The sequence below is a fragment of the Mauremys mutica genome, chromosome 15, assembly GCF_020497125.1.
Source record: "Mauremys mutica isolate MM-2020 ecotype Southern chromosome 15, ASM2049712v1, whole genome shotgun sequence".
Taxonomy (NCBI): Eukaryota; Metazoa; Chordata; order Testudines; family Geoemydidae; genus Mauremys; species Mauremys mutica.
The window spans coordinates 2,434,759-2,449,621 of record NC_059086.1 but is presented as its reverse complement, the minus strand read 5'-3'; the positions used below and the strand labels follow the sequence as shown (position 1 = coordinate 2,449,621).

At 44.9% G+C, this 14,863-nt stretch overlaps 2 protein-coding genes across 3 annotated transcripts in view; one reads left to right on the top strand and one right to left on the bottom strand.

The window, feature by feature from the left end:
• The first annotated feature begins 972 nt into the window (after positions 1–972).
• Positions 973–8,395, top strand: LOC123349748 (E3 SUMO-protein ligase ZBED1-like). The gene is made up of 3 exons (XM_044987915.1): positions 973–1,025; positions 2,640–2,796; positions 3,823–8,395. Exons 2-3 carry the CDS (start codon positions 2,646–2,648, stop codon positions 5,868–5,870), a joined length of 2,199 nt encoding a protein of 732 aa, XP_044843850.1. The 5' UTR covers positions 973–1,025; positions 2,640–2,645; the 3' UTR covers positions 5,871–8,395.
• A 1,227-nt stretch (positions 8,396–9,622) lies between these two features.
• The window catches only part of ZNF541 (zinc finger protein 541), a 47,332-nt gene continuing 42,091 nt past the window's right edge, over positions 9,623–14,863 (bottom strand). The window contains exons 16-18 of one of the 2 annotated variants that reach the window (XR_006573761.1): positions 11,568–11,749; positions 10,361–10,515; positions 9,623–10,253 (exon numbers count right to left, since the gene is read on the bottom strand). Coding sequence is in view for 1 of the 2 variants with exons in the window: in XM_044989073.1 (XP_044845008.1) it covers positions 10,413–10,515; positions 11,568–11,749 (285 nt within the window). In the remaining variant the exon portion in view is untranslated. Of the gene's footprint in view, positions 10,516–11,567; positions 11,750–14,863 lie in introns of both variants that reach the window. The other variant, XM_044989073.1, reaches the window with a different exon arrangement.

Genomic DNA, 14,863 nt, shown 5'->3' with positions numbered 1-14,863 from the left:
GGGGGGCGTGTCTCCCTGGCTCGGATCTAACTGAGGTCTCATGGCCTTCTCCATAAGATATTTCTGCAGTCGGAGCTCTTGTCCCTTGCAGGTTTGGCGGGGGAGAGGTGTCAGATGCTGTACTTAGCAGAGGTGTGACCTCTCCAAGGCAACAGAGGCAGTGCTAGTGTCCATCTCTCCTGGAGAAGGAGGGGCAGGAGATACAGTTCTTATACCCCAGGACTCGGGGCATAGTCTTTGTCAACAGGCAACACTAAGCTATACTAACTATGCTACAATGCTAAAACTCTAACAACACTAAGAATACTAAAAACTATGTACAATTATATTCACCGGTTCTGAAGAAGACGCAGAGGTAGTTACAGGCACAGGATTCCAACTCAGACCATGTGGCGGTGAGAAGGAACTGGAGAGGCATTGATCCCCTAGTGACCTCAGTTCAGAGCACAAGGAGGGCAACTGCACAGGTGTGCACCAATGGACACTACTTGCTAGAAATCTCCAGTTTCAGGGGCATGGTGTGCATGTGTATCCACATGTGGAATACACATAGGGACCAGCATTTGAAGAAGAATCACCAGTCCCTTTGGGAGTTTTTTCCAATGGCTAATTATCCACACTTAAAAATTTGTGTCTTATTAATTGGGTATCCAAGGGCAGAATTCGTCCCTTGATGTTGAAATAGTTAATGATTAATTGGATTATTTTGCAGAGTTCTTTGAAGATGCTGAGGTATTATTATAAATGTGAACCATAAGTCCTCCCCCCTACCCCGCCGCCTTCCCCGTTTGTACACAAGCATAAGTTTGTATGCAGCATCTGTGCTCTGACATGCCTGCAGCTTCGTTGGCATCCAAGAATACATCCATTTAAGTTCAGATCACTTTTCATCCCAGTGTGAACTTTTGAGAGGAGCCCTAAATGAATTACTTCCAGATGAAAGGTTAGCTATCCCATTTCACTGCACAGAGCTCAGAGACTGCAAACAAGCCAGCAGCCTGTATTATGCCCATGGTAACAAAGCAGTGAGTATACACTGTCATATGCCTGCTTGTTTCTTCATTTGTCTAAGTCTTGCTTCAGTCTATGCACGATGTATATTTTTCTGTGCTGGACATAATCTCTGTTTTAATGCAGGGGAGGTAAAATAGAGATTCTTATGGCAAATTAACCTTGAAATTATTTTCCAGGCACAGCTTCTTTGACTACAGCCTCTGCATATGACCAGCTGGAGGTTTTTAAATGTGACGTCACCACTTCGGTTATTTCCACCGTCACCTTTAACAATACAACGCAACTCTCAATGGCATTGTGCAGCACCTTTCATGCAAACGGCATGTTCTCCCCTCCTCGGAAGGCTTTGCAGAGTTAAATGATGCAGTGGCAGTAATAAATAGCAGCAGAGGGCAGGACAAAATGAGGAGGCATTAGCAAATGAGATAAGCCTGGGTTGGACTTTAAAAAGACTCTTGTGACAAGCGTGCTGAAACAGGTGCAAACCATGCCGAGACTGCAATTTTGGCTTGAAAATATGTCTTGCTCTCTTTTCTTCTTGCTGTCAAAGATGACCTAGCTTAGGTTTTTATATAGCATCTATCACCATGGTATCTAATGTCATGAGATCTCATGATTGTAAAATAACAAATAGGTATTCCTAGCCACCCATGAAATGCTACATAATTTGACATGCAGCTTTCCTCTAAAATCGTCTGCACTATATGGAGCGCATATGGCCAAGTGTTTTATAGGTGACTCAACAGATTCCTGATTGCAAAGCTCTCCGTCCAAATGATATTTACATTGATGATTTATGATGCCTTCAAGGCTTGTTGGTCTTTGCAGGTTGTTGCCAGATGGCCCCTCCTCCTTGCATGAAGTGCTGCAGTGCAGTTGTAGATATCAGCTGCTTAAAAGATCACCTGTTTAAATAAACGGCTGCTGTAAGCATCCCTTCTGATATTGACATAGATAGAAGGCTGGTTTTTAGCTTCTGAATATGACTGAAGGTGGGAGGTAAGGGGGGATTTAGAAGTCTGTATTTCCTCAGTGCTAGGAAATCAGAACAGATATCCTTTGCCATTCAAGGAAACCCCACCCATTGGATCTCTTACAGAGGTTTTCCTTTGACTGACCTATGGCTTGGGTTTATACTACTGTGCTATTTGCTTGGGTTCTTATATGGCTGCCCATCACGGCAATATCTGAGCATCTAGACAGAACAGACTGCAGTCTTGTCTTCACGGGAAGAACAATTTCCTCCACTGCAGGAATTACTGGGTGAAATTCCACGCCTCGTGTTATATAGTAGCTCCAACTAGATGATTGCAGTGACCTTAAAATCTACAAATACAGTGGCACAAATGTGTGGGACTAACAATACTGACCTGCTTTGCAAAGTGCTGTGAAATTCATGGATGATAGGTATTATTTGATCACTAGTCATTCCCTGGAGGTAATATCCATAGGAGAGGAGAACCATGGCCAGATTCTGATCTTGCTTACACCACTGTAAATTCCATGGAACCAAGAACAGAATCTGGCCCCCTATCCAGCTGTCCACTTTTTAATCACCTAAGTCAGAAGTGCAGGACCATGCTCCTTGTCGTTGTTCTAATGATCATTGCGTTTCCACCCTTAAGAGCGAAATGGCAGATGTGAACTCCAAGAGGGCATCTCAGTTCTTGCAAAAATGTATTAAGCCAGAGGACAACGGAGGGGACGCACAGCCCAAAGAGGAGATAAGAGAAGAGCAGTCTCTCCCCGTTATCACGCAATCCTACCCTCAGACAGTGCAAGGTAGGTGCACTTCTCTGGCCTCTGTTTAATAATGCATTTTGCAGTGATGCCATTATGTTGTTATCATCTGCCTCATGTATTGCTGTGTAGAGCCAGGCCCCTGTATGGTTCTGTATAAATAATGGTCACACTTCACATGAAGGGACCATTTTTAAGTAGTTTACAAATGGATGAATAGATGTTATAACAGTTAATTAACCACTTGTTAGAGTCCCACAAGTCAACAGGTTGCGCATAATCACCTATAATGCCTTCTACTGATAGGCTTATAACCATCTATAGTACATGCCACTCATGGCTATAGATGCTTATAACATCTATTAAACCTGTATAAACTACTTATCACTGTATCCTCTTTATATAAAGTGTGACCTAAACGATAATATTAGACCTTCCCAACTAAAACTAAAAGTTTATACTTAATTTTTCATGCTGCTTTGTAGTAGGATGAGTGGACCCGAGAAAAAGGGTCACATTTCAGGAGGGACGTAGTTCAGTGTGGCACCAAGGAGCTCAGAAATGCTGGCTGAACCAGACTGCTTTCACACCAACTCTAGAACTTCCACACATAATACTGGTCTCGCCGCATGTTCAATAGAGATCCTCTTTCCTACAACTCTACCATCCATGTCCCTTATTCGTGTTCCTCTGTAGCCTGAGGCACAGTTTGCCTGGTGGGATCATCTGGGCATATCTCACCTAATCAATCCCGTGCCACTGCAGGGGCCTCTGGCATTGGTGGCACCCTGGTCTCTCCTGGTCTCTGCCTGAAGCATACAGTTTAGTCTCCTGAGGACTGAAATGTTTTGGACTAACTAAAGTAATTGGGCTCAACACAGGGGTGAAATGTATAGCCTGTGATATAAAGGAGATCAGACTAGATGACCTAATGGTGCCTTCTGGCCTGAATCTCTATGAAAATCTATGAAATAATGAAACTACTGTACTTTGCAGGGGTTGGGAGGGAACTAATGCAATTTTTTTGCGTGATATTAACAGCAACTTTGGCATTTCTCCTCCTCACAGAGGAAATATCGATGGTGTTCAACACCTACAACATGGCAGCCAACCTCGGCCCAGCCTCCAGGAGAAAGAGGGAGAAAGGTGCAAATCACGATGGCACAAGCACCTCCCTCTATGTTGACCGCCGCAAGTCCAAGGTGTGGAACTATTACACCAAGCTGGGAGATGCCTATGTCGAGTGCAACGTGTGCAAGAAGCAGCTCTCCTTTCACAACAGCACCACCACCATGCGGGAGCACCTGGTGAGGAAGCACAGCATTCGCGACACTTTGCTCTCGCAGCTGAAGGATGACCAGGCTTCCGAGTCTGACTGCATGGCTCAGGAGAACATGATAAAGAGGTCCCGGCAGATGACACCAGAAAACTACCTGTACCATGCCGCGTCCTGCTCGGAACCAAGGACTGATGTGATTTTGGAACTGGTGCTTGAGATGATATTTCGTGACCTCCATCCTCTTTCCGTGGTGAAAGACAAGGGTTTTGGCCTCCTCATTGGGTATCTAGAGCCTAATTTTACCCTCCCATCTCCTATTCAGCTCTCCAGCATGCTGTGGCATAGATACAATGTGGTGAAGCAGCACCTGGAGCGCTATTTGCAAACAGCCCAGTCCATAGTCATCTGCGTGGAGTTCTGGGTGTCCCAGCCCAACCAGACATACTTGACAATCACGGCAAACTTCATCGACGGGGAGTGGCGCCGGGCGAGATGCATCCTGGAAACCCAGCCAGTGCATGAGACTAAAGGGGCAGGTGATTTAGGAGAGAAGCTCTTCAGCATCCTGACAGAGTTTGGGTTGTCGAACAAGTCCATTTTCTGCGTGATGCACGACAGCCTGCAGAACACAGTGATGAATTCACAGCCGCTCAAGAGGGCTTATGGCTGGACCAGCCTGTGCTGTGCTGCCCACACTCTGCACCTGTGCATCAAGGCAGGGCTGGAGGTTGAGCAGGTGCAAGAGGCTCTGACTGCTGCCCGGGGCATCGTGAGCTACTTCCAACAGGATGCGAAAGCCACCTGCTCGCTGAACAGCAAGCTGGAAGCGATCAACAAGACCAAGTTGAAGCTGGTGATGGATGTGGGATCTCGCTGGATAACTACCATTGAGATGTGCGAGAGCCTCCTGGACCTCAAATGGGCGATCATGTCCCTGCTGGAGGAACATCCCAAAGGGACGTTGGCTGTGCAAAACTTAGCTGACCACCAGTGGAAGCTCTTGCAGGACCTGGTGCCAGTCATGAGGACGATTAAGATCGCGACATCATTCTTGCGTGAGGAGCAGAACATCTCCATCTCTTCTCTGATGCCTTGCATCCATGGTATCGTCACTGCCATTGGGCAGCAGTTAGAAGAGTCCAGCGATGTCATCAAGATGGTGGTAAGCAATATAAGGTCAGAGCTGATGCAGCGCTGGAGTATATCAGAGGATGAGAAGGTGCTGGAAAGCCCTGCGATTATTGCCTCGTTTCTAGACCCTCGTTTTAAGGAGATGAGGTTCCTGAGTCCCAACCTGAGGAGTGAGCTGCATAAGAGAGTCAAAAATATGCTATCAGAGGTCTTCAACCACCAGTCCCCACCTTCTACCCAGTTCTGGGTGCCGAACTCAGATTACAAAGCAGAGGTAGGAGAAGCAGGGGTCCAGCTGTCTACTCATAAAGACAGAGTCCCAAGTGGCCAGTCCCAGAGCATGTATGACATCCTTTTGGGGAAAGATCCAACGGAGAGCATGCCTGAAATCCATCAGCAACTGGAGAACTACATCGTGGAACCTCTCTGCAAACGCAGCACCAACCCACTGGACTGGTGGAAAACCAATGAGCACCGCTTCCCCGCCGTGGCGAGATTAGGCAGGCAGTACCTTGCCATACCAGCCACTGTTGTGCTGCCAGACCAGGCCTTTGCTGCCAACGAGAGCACCCTGGAGCATCGGAGAGCAGTCCTCACTCCTGAAAATCTGGACCAGATTCTGTTCTTACACCAAAATTTTGATTTTTTAGAATCAATGAGAAACAGTAATGAGATGCGGGGCAGAAATCTGCATGCCCAGTACTAAAATGCAGTGGGGGTGGGGCTGAGTACAGAGGTGATGTGTAACAGTGTTTAACGCTTCCCTACCTTCTCGGTGGGATTTTGCCTAACTTCATTCCCATTGAAATTATCCTTTGATGTCAATAGAAGCAGAGTTAAGCCAATGCTGAGTGTTTTCAAAATCCTCCCTACATGTACAACACTGGTTTTGTAACCACTTTGTGATAGTTTCATCCAACTCAAATACAATATAATTCCAGAGCCGAAAGAAAATGTTAAGTTCTACCAATTTGGACTTCTTAGCATCACCTCTGAATTTGGCCCTGGGGCGTGCTAGTAAAATCCTAAAGGATATACAAATTCTCATTGTAGCAATCTTTTTACAAAACAAAGGTCAAATATATTAATATATGTAAATGTTAAGACTATTCACTGCTGCATGGATCCTACTACTACATAGTCAAAAGCTGTGAGTTTTTATGAAACAGGCCACTGTCCACTATTTTGAGATGTTATTTAAGTTGCACTGATAAAAGTTTCAGTCCTCAGAGCTACTCTCCTCTTCACCAACGGGTTGTTCCTGGTAAGAGAGAGAAGCAGATGGAAGTTGTTCCCGTAGGGTAGCCCTTAGCAATGGGTCACTAGACTGGAAGACAGACCCTGTCTGTTGCCAGTTTTCAGAGGGTATGCATGGCTTGGTTGAGAGGAGAGAGAGCAGAAAACCTCCCACATAAAGGGCCAGAGCCTCAGCTGGTACAATACATCAATGGAGCTTTGCTGATTTACATCAGCTGACGACCTGGCCCATAAACTTGAATCTTCACTCACACACCAGTTGTAAAGCCATGTAACCCTGTCTTCAGTGGAGATACTCCCGACTTACACTGGTCTCAGTGGCTGAAGAATTGGATCATACTAATTTTGCATCAGTTTAATTAACTTAGTTTAAACTGGTTTATATCAATTTAATTTGCGTTGGTAAATTTACAGGCACAAGCTAAATCAATACGACCAGTTTTAAATCAGTACAAGGGTATCCACAGTGTTTGCACATTTTTTAGTTAAACCAGTGAAACTTGTATGTAGACAAGGCTTGGGTGAGTGACAGGCTTCAAAGTGAAGAGCACCTTGAGATGAATGGAGGCACTGTTCGAGGCCTTCTGTTTGCATGCTCAGAAGACAGCTGGTCATATTTTGCAGTTGTAAGGCTAGAAAGCTTTCTTTCATTGTAGCAGGGTGGTCACCCTGCTCCTGCCCTGAAGGGCTTAAAACAGCCCTGGGAGAGGGCTGCAGCGGGGGAAAAGTTAGGCTGATTGGGGGAAGCAGCCACAGCTGGGGCCACGCCCCAGTCAGGCCACAGCTGGCCCTATAAGAGGGCTGAGGGCCAGAGAGTGAAACACAAACACTCTCTCTCTAGCTTCCCTGAGAGAGGACCTGGCTGCCTGGGAAGCTTAGGTGGGCCAGGGTACAGAAGTGCTGAGGAAGGGCAGAAGGAGCTGGGGAGCTCCAGTCTAGCAAAGCCCCAGGCTGCAGGCCGAGTTAAGGACACAAAAGGGTACAAGGGCTGCAGAGGGGTGGCCCAGGAATAGGCAGAGGCAGCAGGTCCAACTCCTCTTGCCGATGATGAGTGGTTTACAGACTGCAGTCCACCCCAGTGAGTGGGGGCTAGATGGTGACTGGCAGTAGCCACTGAGGCAAGGTGGGGATAGGGGGTTGGGGGTTCCCCTAGGTGGGGAGACCCAGATTGTGGGTTGCTGCGGTGGGCAGAATCCCTGGACAAAGAGCACTGGGGTCCGGGAGGGACACGGGGGCCAGCAGCAGGCGAGACATCAGCCGGCAGAGGGCACTCCAGAGCTGGAAAAGAGCTAATTTCCTGGACAACCAGCAGGAGGCGCCGTGCTGGTGAGTCTTTGCCCTGCCACATTCATCTTTAACTTTTTAAAAAAAAATAACACCTTAAATTCTGCAGAAGCTAATGGACAAACGTCCAGGGAAACTGTCCTACTTGCCATGGGTGAGTATGTTTGTCAAGCCCTTGACCTGAACATTGCTGCTTTAGTAAGAGGCTCTACAAGAGCATTTTGACTAGTGTGAGGAAGGATTTCATCATCCAACCTCGCAAAACAGCCACCAACCCAGCAACAAAATCTGTTTTCCAGTTCTCGCATAATGATGGGGGGGAACCCTAGTTATATTTGACTTGCTGTTCAAGCAAAAGAAATCCAATAACAATTCAACTTTGCAGTTTTGCAATATTGTATTGCTTCTGCAAACAAAGGGATAGACAAAACCGGTGCAGTAATTTATGACTTGCTATGGTGCTTTAACATATTCTGGGATATTAACAGTGGGACTGCTAGACAGCTTATAAGATTTATGACAGATCAAACAGACCGTTAGTTCTGTTGCTGGATCTTGTGCTGCTCTCATCACTGTAGTATCTGAGTGTCTTCCAGTGATAAAATAAACAAGGGACTGACATGTCATGTGTGGCTCTCATTCCATTACTCTCCCCTGGGGGAAAACTGCATGTGACTAAAAATAAAAGGAAGGAAGGCTGATGTGCTATATGTTATTATTTGTGATGGCTGGGTTGAAGAAGTGAGGTTTGTATTTGCCTCTGAAAGTGGTGAGGTCTGAAGTAACTCTGAATTCCTGTGGAGGCAAATTCCACAGCTTTGGATGAGCCCTGAGAACGTTCTGTCTCCTGCACAAATTAGACAATTCCAGTGTTCCAAAGAAGCTCTATTGACCTTTTCTTCCATTTTAATCTACGCTGATAAAAAAAATTCCTTGGTATCACAGCCAATATGAAGAAAACTAGTAAAAAACAAAATTCTGCTACGATTGGATCTGTTGTGCAATTAAGAAAAACCCTGCTCCATAATTTGCAGTTTCCAATTAACTAATATGTTCAGTTTACCCATGGGAATGTAAGACCTGCAAATTTGTTATTCCCACAGAGGCTATTGGCTGCATGAAGCCCTTTTGTTTTAATTTAGCATTCGCTCTGCCTGAGAGAAGCCAGGCTTTTTATTAAACTCCAAACCATGTTAGTTTGTCCTTTACCCAGCCTCAGCTCACTGGACCTGTGACAAGTCTGTAAGGCACTTGAAGATCCAAGCAACTATAGTAATGATAATGACTTCCCTGTATATTTCACCCACCAATGACTGTATGAAGCTGGCACAGCATATATTTAGGTACACAGATTCACAGACTCCAAGGCCAGAAAGGACCATTGTGATCATCTGGTCTGGCCTTCTGCATAACACAGGCCATAGAACTTCCCCAAAATAATTCCTAGAACAGATCTCTTAGAAAAACATCCCATCTGGATTTAAAAATCATCAGTGATGGAGAATCCACCATGACCTCTTGGTAAATTGTTCCACTGGTTAATTACTCTGACTGTTAAAAATGTACACCTGATTTCCAGTCTGAGTTGTCTAGCTTTAACTTGCAGCCTCTGGATCGTGTTACGCCTTTCTCTGCCAGACTGAAGAGCCCATTATTAATTATTTGTTCCCCACCTAGGTACTCATAGCTTGTAATCAAGTCATCCCTTAACATTCTCTTTGTTAAGTTAAATAAGACTGATTCTTTCAAGTCTAATGTCCGTGTAGCATGCCCTGTTCTGCTCCACCAACATGGTATAACTAGTTTTGAAATAACCATTAAAAGCAGTATAACAACTTTTACAACTCGAGCTCAAGAACCCAATTTAATAAGCTATGCAGAGAGCACATACAAAATAACAATGTATCATCGCAGGACTGCATATTAAATCTGAAATGCAGGGCATGACCATCACGTTTCAGCAAAAAAGATATAAATACAATGGCAATTTCTCATTGATTTTCCTATTTTGACCTTTTCTAACAACAGCAACTGAACTCATAAACTGATGGTAAGAAAAAAGGGCTATTCACATCCAACTTTTATTTTTAAATGGAGGCAAAAGGGCTTTTTTTTTAATTAAACTAAAGCAGAAGTACAGAGCCTCTCATATTTGTACAACAGCTATTTTACAGTCATTAACAACTATATATTTTTTTCAACCATGCATAATTGTAATTTAATGACAGGCATGCATACTTAATTGAACACACACATCCTTTCTCTTTTAATGTAAGTAAAGAGCATTTAATGCCTTAATGTTTCTTTATAGTTAAACTTGACGCCAACAATGTTATATTGGTGCTAAACACTAAAAACATCCAAATAGGCTTTGGCATCCTACCAAATACAAACAGTTACAACTCTCCTTTCAGTACCTTCAAGTGGAGGTTTCTTTCCAGCTTCGCCAGGTGCTTCTGCACTAGGAAAAACAGTGAGTGTTTTTCTGCAGTGCCAACAATGGTATAAGCTGAAGTGTGGGCTGGGCACACTGTCATGTCAGCTAACCCTGCACAGAGATGATCAGCAACTGATCAGATTCTAAAAAACATTTAAATATTTTCCAAGCTTAGACAAGACTACCACCACTGATACCCCGCGTGGTTTCCCAGTTACCATTGGAGAAGGTCAACGTCTGAGTTTGTTTCTTTCATCTTTGGCTCATTTTTTAATGTTTTATGGGCCATTTAATATTTATCAGCGGCTCCATCTGCTCCTGCACGCGGTGGCATTTCATATGAGCATTCCGACTTTTTATCTTGTCGAACACCCTACAAGTTGACAGAAAACAAGGGCCAGTTGTTAGTTTTCTTAACAAGGCTAAATAAAATGGGATTCACACAGAAAAGCTTTCCCCAGACAATGAGCAGAACAGACTCCCTTTATTTTTCCTCTTAATTTTCAGGTGTGCGGTGCACATGGACGTGAGGGACCAGCATATGGTGAGGTAAAGGTTAGTACTACGGAAGCTTCCCCAGGCAGCTTTGCAATTGCACCTCAATCCTGACCAAAAGCACTGCTTGTTATTCTCCTCCCACAACCACGTCTGCCAATACACCTCAGTCCCTAATGGTAATACTTTCTCTTCCTTTTCAGTCCCATTCCCACATCTCCTGAACAGGACCTACAAGTAATGTTGCATTGTGGTAAAAGATGCATTTGTTTTGTAATGAAAACAGATAGGGAAATAGGCCTACAAGGAAGGGGGGATGATCACGGATGGGTTGGCAACAGCCAAAGGACCTATTTCCTTTTAGTCATATGATTCTCCCACAATATCAGTGGCAGCCATGGAGCTAAACTCCCTACGTCTCTTTCAAAATGTAGGGGTCAGCCTACGGATGAAACCGGATATGCATCTACAGCTTCAGGGTTCATTAATTTAAAGGGACAATAAGTAACCATTGTAAAAAAATCACATTTTTATCTGAAATCATTTTGCCTTTTACAGTTAGAAACACCTAACATTACAACATGAAAGAGACCAGGGGAAAAAAAAACCATTTTCCTTTATTTTTTCTTTGTGTACAGTCAGTTTAGTAGTTTCACCTTTGCCAATTTCCCATTTGTGTGGGTCTTTCATGATGAAATGAGGGAGAAAAAACTTTTTTTTAAAGTTATACGTGGTCGTAAAATCACACAAATTGGCTAGGGGACTCAGGGAGAAATGCACCATGCATTTAACTCATTTAAAAAAAATCATTAGATTTTTTTAAGTAAATGGTGCTCCTTTAATTAAGAATGCTTTCTTTATAAATACAAACTGAATTAAGCAGACATGTAGAAATCACTGAACAATGCAAGATTAATAATAAAGCCATACCTTTCACACTCTTTACATGGAAATGCACCCTGATAGTCTGTGCTCCCAGGCTGGTCTGGAGTTCCCCTCTGACTGCAGGCTGGACTGTATGTCTTGTGTGATGCTTTTTTGTAATTCTTTGACTTTATCTTCATGTCTTGTCTAGGCAGATAACCATGCATTTTCTTTGGGCTGTATGCAATCTGCAAATTATGGAATATTTGTTAAAACAGCAATCTTTCCCCCTCTTTCCTCCTCAGAAAGGTTTGTATTGTTGTGGTTGGATAGTTAAAAGGAATTGAAGTAAAAGAAAATTAACTCTAAACTTTTTAAAAGCCACATGCATGTGCTTATACACATGCCATACACACTATGATACAGTGCAACCTCTCTCAGATCCTGATTCAGGAAAGCACTTCAGTCCATATTAAGACCCACTGAAGTGAACAGGAAAACGTATCCATGCTTACCTGAAAATTTCCTTTAATTGAATAGTAAGAAAATTTCCTTTAATTGAATAATCTGTTCATTCTAACAGACTGTCACAGGGTCCCCGGGCGATGCTCTGGAATTGCTCCCCACAAAGCCAGTCAGGACTTTGGGGAGCCTCCTCTCCCTTGGAGCAGACTGTCTCCAGGGCAAGAAGCTCACACGGCTTCACCTCCTGGGTCTGACCTTGGAGCATTCAGCATCCTCTGCCCCTCCGTGTGCTTCCCACAGCAAGCCTGCCCAGGCAGGGCCCTGGGGAAGCCAGAGGGTCCTGCACCCCCACTTTGCAGTCAGATGTGACTCTTAGCCAGCCAGTAACACAGAGGTTTATTAGATGACAGGAACATGGTCTAAAACAGAGCTTGTAGGAACAGAGAACGGGACCCCTCAGCTGGGTCCATTCTGGGGCCCAGCGAGCCAGACACCCCTGTCTGCCCTCACTTCCCGTCCCCAGCCAGCTCCAAACTGAAACCCGCTCCAGCCCCTCCTTCTCTGCTGAGTTCCTTTCCCAGGCCAGGAGGTCACCTGACCTCTTTACTCTCCCACACCTTCAGCATCCCCTTGCAGGGGAGAAGGGCCTGGGCCATTAGTTGCCGGGAGACAGAGTGTCGGCCAGAAACTGGGGCACCCCCTACAGTATTCAGAGGAAACATTAAGAACAGTCCCACTTCGTCACACAGATCCATTACAATGGGTGCTTCAACCTGCTTGCAGGTGGGAGGCAGAACCAGACTGTGTTAAATATACTTGGAGGAAAAAGCACAACAATTTCTCCTACTGCAAAAGATAGTAAATTCCACCTATTGACAACAAACCCAAATCACTGGACATCCATTTCCATCTCTATTCCGGACCATCTGTTGTCTCCAGGGTGGCCGGATCTGAAGACCTTATTATTTGAAGAAAGGAAATTTTCAGGTAACCATGGATAAATTTTCCGATTCTTCTTCATGCTAAGGTCCACAGATCTGTTACAACAGATTTTCATAACAGTGTGCCTCCAAGATAGGAAGCAGGATCATTCTTGAAATGTGGACATCTACTACGAAGTACACTATATATAAATATCTCCTCCATCATCCCCTGGCACTGAGGTGTGGAGAAGACTTCTCCCAAAATAAAGGAAATGGCACTGAGTAAGACTGGATGACCAATATGCAGAACTCGATGAATTAATGGTTGTCCAGTAGATCTCAGAACAGGAGATATGATTACTCTGTCCTGAGAGTGTCCATGTCCCTAAGGATTTGACTCTAATGCTTGACTGAAGGTGGCATATTTCTTGAATTTACTTACAGAATGAATGTTCTAACAGTTCTGAGGACTACTGGTCTGGATGAAAGGTATGATACTAGGTCTGGTTAGAGTGAGTTTTTCATTTGAAGTTGGAAGCTTAATCTCTTTGGAGAAAGTGGCCATCATGAGGCTTACACTAATGGATAGGAAGAATGACACCTGCAAAAGGGTGATTCCATCTAAGTAGTGCTGTAAGGAACAGAATGAGGTTCAAAGGTTGAGTGATATCACCTTGCAGCACTGGAATAAAGTTGGTGCCCTAAGGAAGCATTTAATGTTGATATTTGTACATAACTTCCTTTTCTTCAATGTGCTGAGAACATTATACTACTGAGATTTGACCTATTTCTTGGGCATGTACAAGAAAGCCCTCCTGGGGTAGGGCTACCCAAGGCTGTGTTTCACTGGTTTAACATGGTAGTTAAACTGTGGACTTTCCAACAGTCAGTAGACTAAGTCCAATTTGTTGACTTCTCTTTTGGCGTCCGTGAGCACAATAATCACTTCATCCAGTTATTCATTTTAAACCATGCCTAGAGGGATCAACCCACGCCTACGGCCAGGTCATTACCATATTGATCTGTCCTGTGGCACTCCACAAAGGTGACAGGAAGAAACAGTGCTGATTTCATTATTAATTTATTTCCCCTTGAGAATTTGTCCCCAGAATCCTGCTTCAGAGGAGGAAGTGAAACTGGGCTCAGAGACTGCTTTGAAAATATTTCCAGTGGCTAACGATTTCTCTGTCCTCAAAGAGGCCGAGTCTATTTGTCCCTCCTTCCCCACATGGCTTCTCAGGAAGGCACTGGGCTGCAGCTCAGGATGGACTCCCCAGCAGCCTCTGTTGCATGGGATCCACATGGGCTATATAGGTCTGTGTTTCTCCTGCAGGTCTCAGCCTGGGATATGAGATTGGATCCTCCAGGGGCAGCAGGAGGGAGTTGGGCCCAAAGGTCCCATATAGAACTCTCTGGTGTTAGTAGCTTCTGTGCTGTGTCTGGTGCCCTCTATCTGTGACCCATGGGGAAGCAAGGGTACAGCTGAGCTCGCCAGTCAGAGGCTTGGCTGCTGGTTTGTGCTATAGGAATGCAGAGGTGATCTTCACTTGGCACGCTGCCCTTCCTGCTTGGCTTCTATCGTAGAGATGAGGGAGGGAGGGCTGCCTGCCAGGAACTCAATTCTTTTCTAATCCTGCCTTCCTCCTCTCTCCTGCGTGGTGAGGGGTTGAGGGAATCCTGCCTGGCCTGAGCTGTGAGGCAACCTGCTCTCTGCCCACAGAGTCGCACGAGCTCTCCAGAGAGATGCATAAGTGGAGAGCAAGAGACATGGACCCTTCCTCTGGCTTTTCTTGGCCTAACTCCCTCCCTGAAGCCTCCAAGGAACCAATGCCCCAGTAGGGGAAGTAGAGCTGAGATGGACAGTTTCTCCCCAAAATCCAGTGCAGCCCTGGGACATGGCTAGGAATTACACAGACACATTATTAAGCCCAACTGTTGGTCTTAAAAATTTGAACAGAAGTTTGGAATTTCCCT

Excerpts from the sequence above, each read along its gene's own strand:
- LOC123349748 (XM_044987915.1), top strand. The coding sequence starts at position 2,646 with ATGGCAGATGTGAACTCCAAGAGGGCATCTCAGTTCTTGCAAAAATGT. Across the intron at positions 2,797-3,822 it reads CTACCCTCAGACAGTGCAAG|AGGAAATATCGATGGTGTTC; the intron begins GTAGGTGCACTT and ends TCCTCCTCACAG.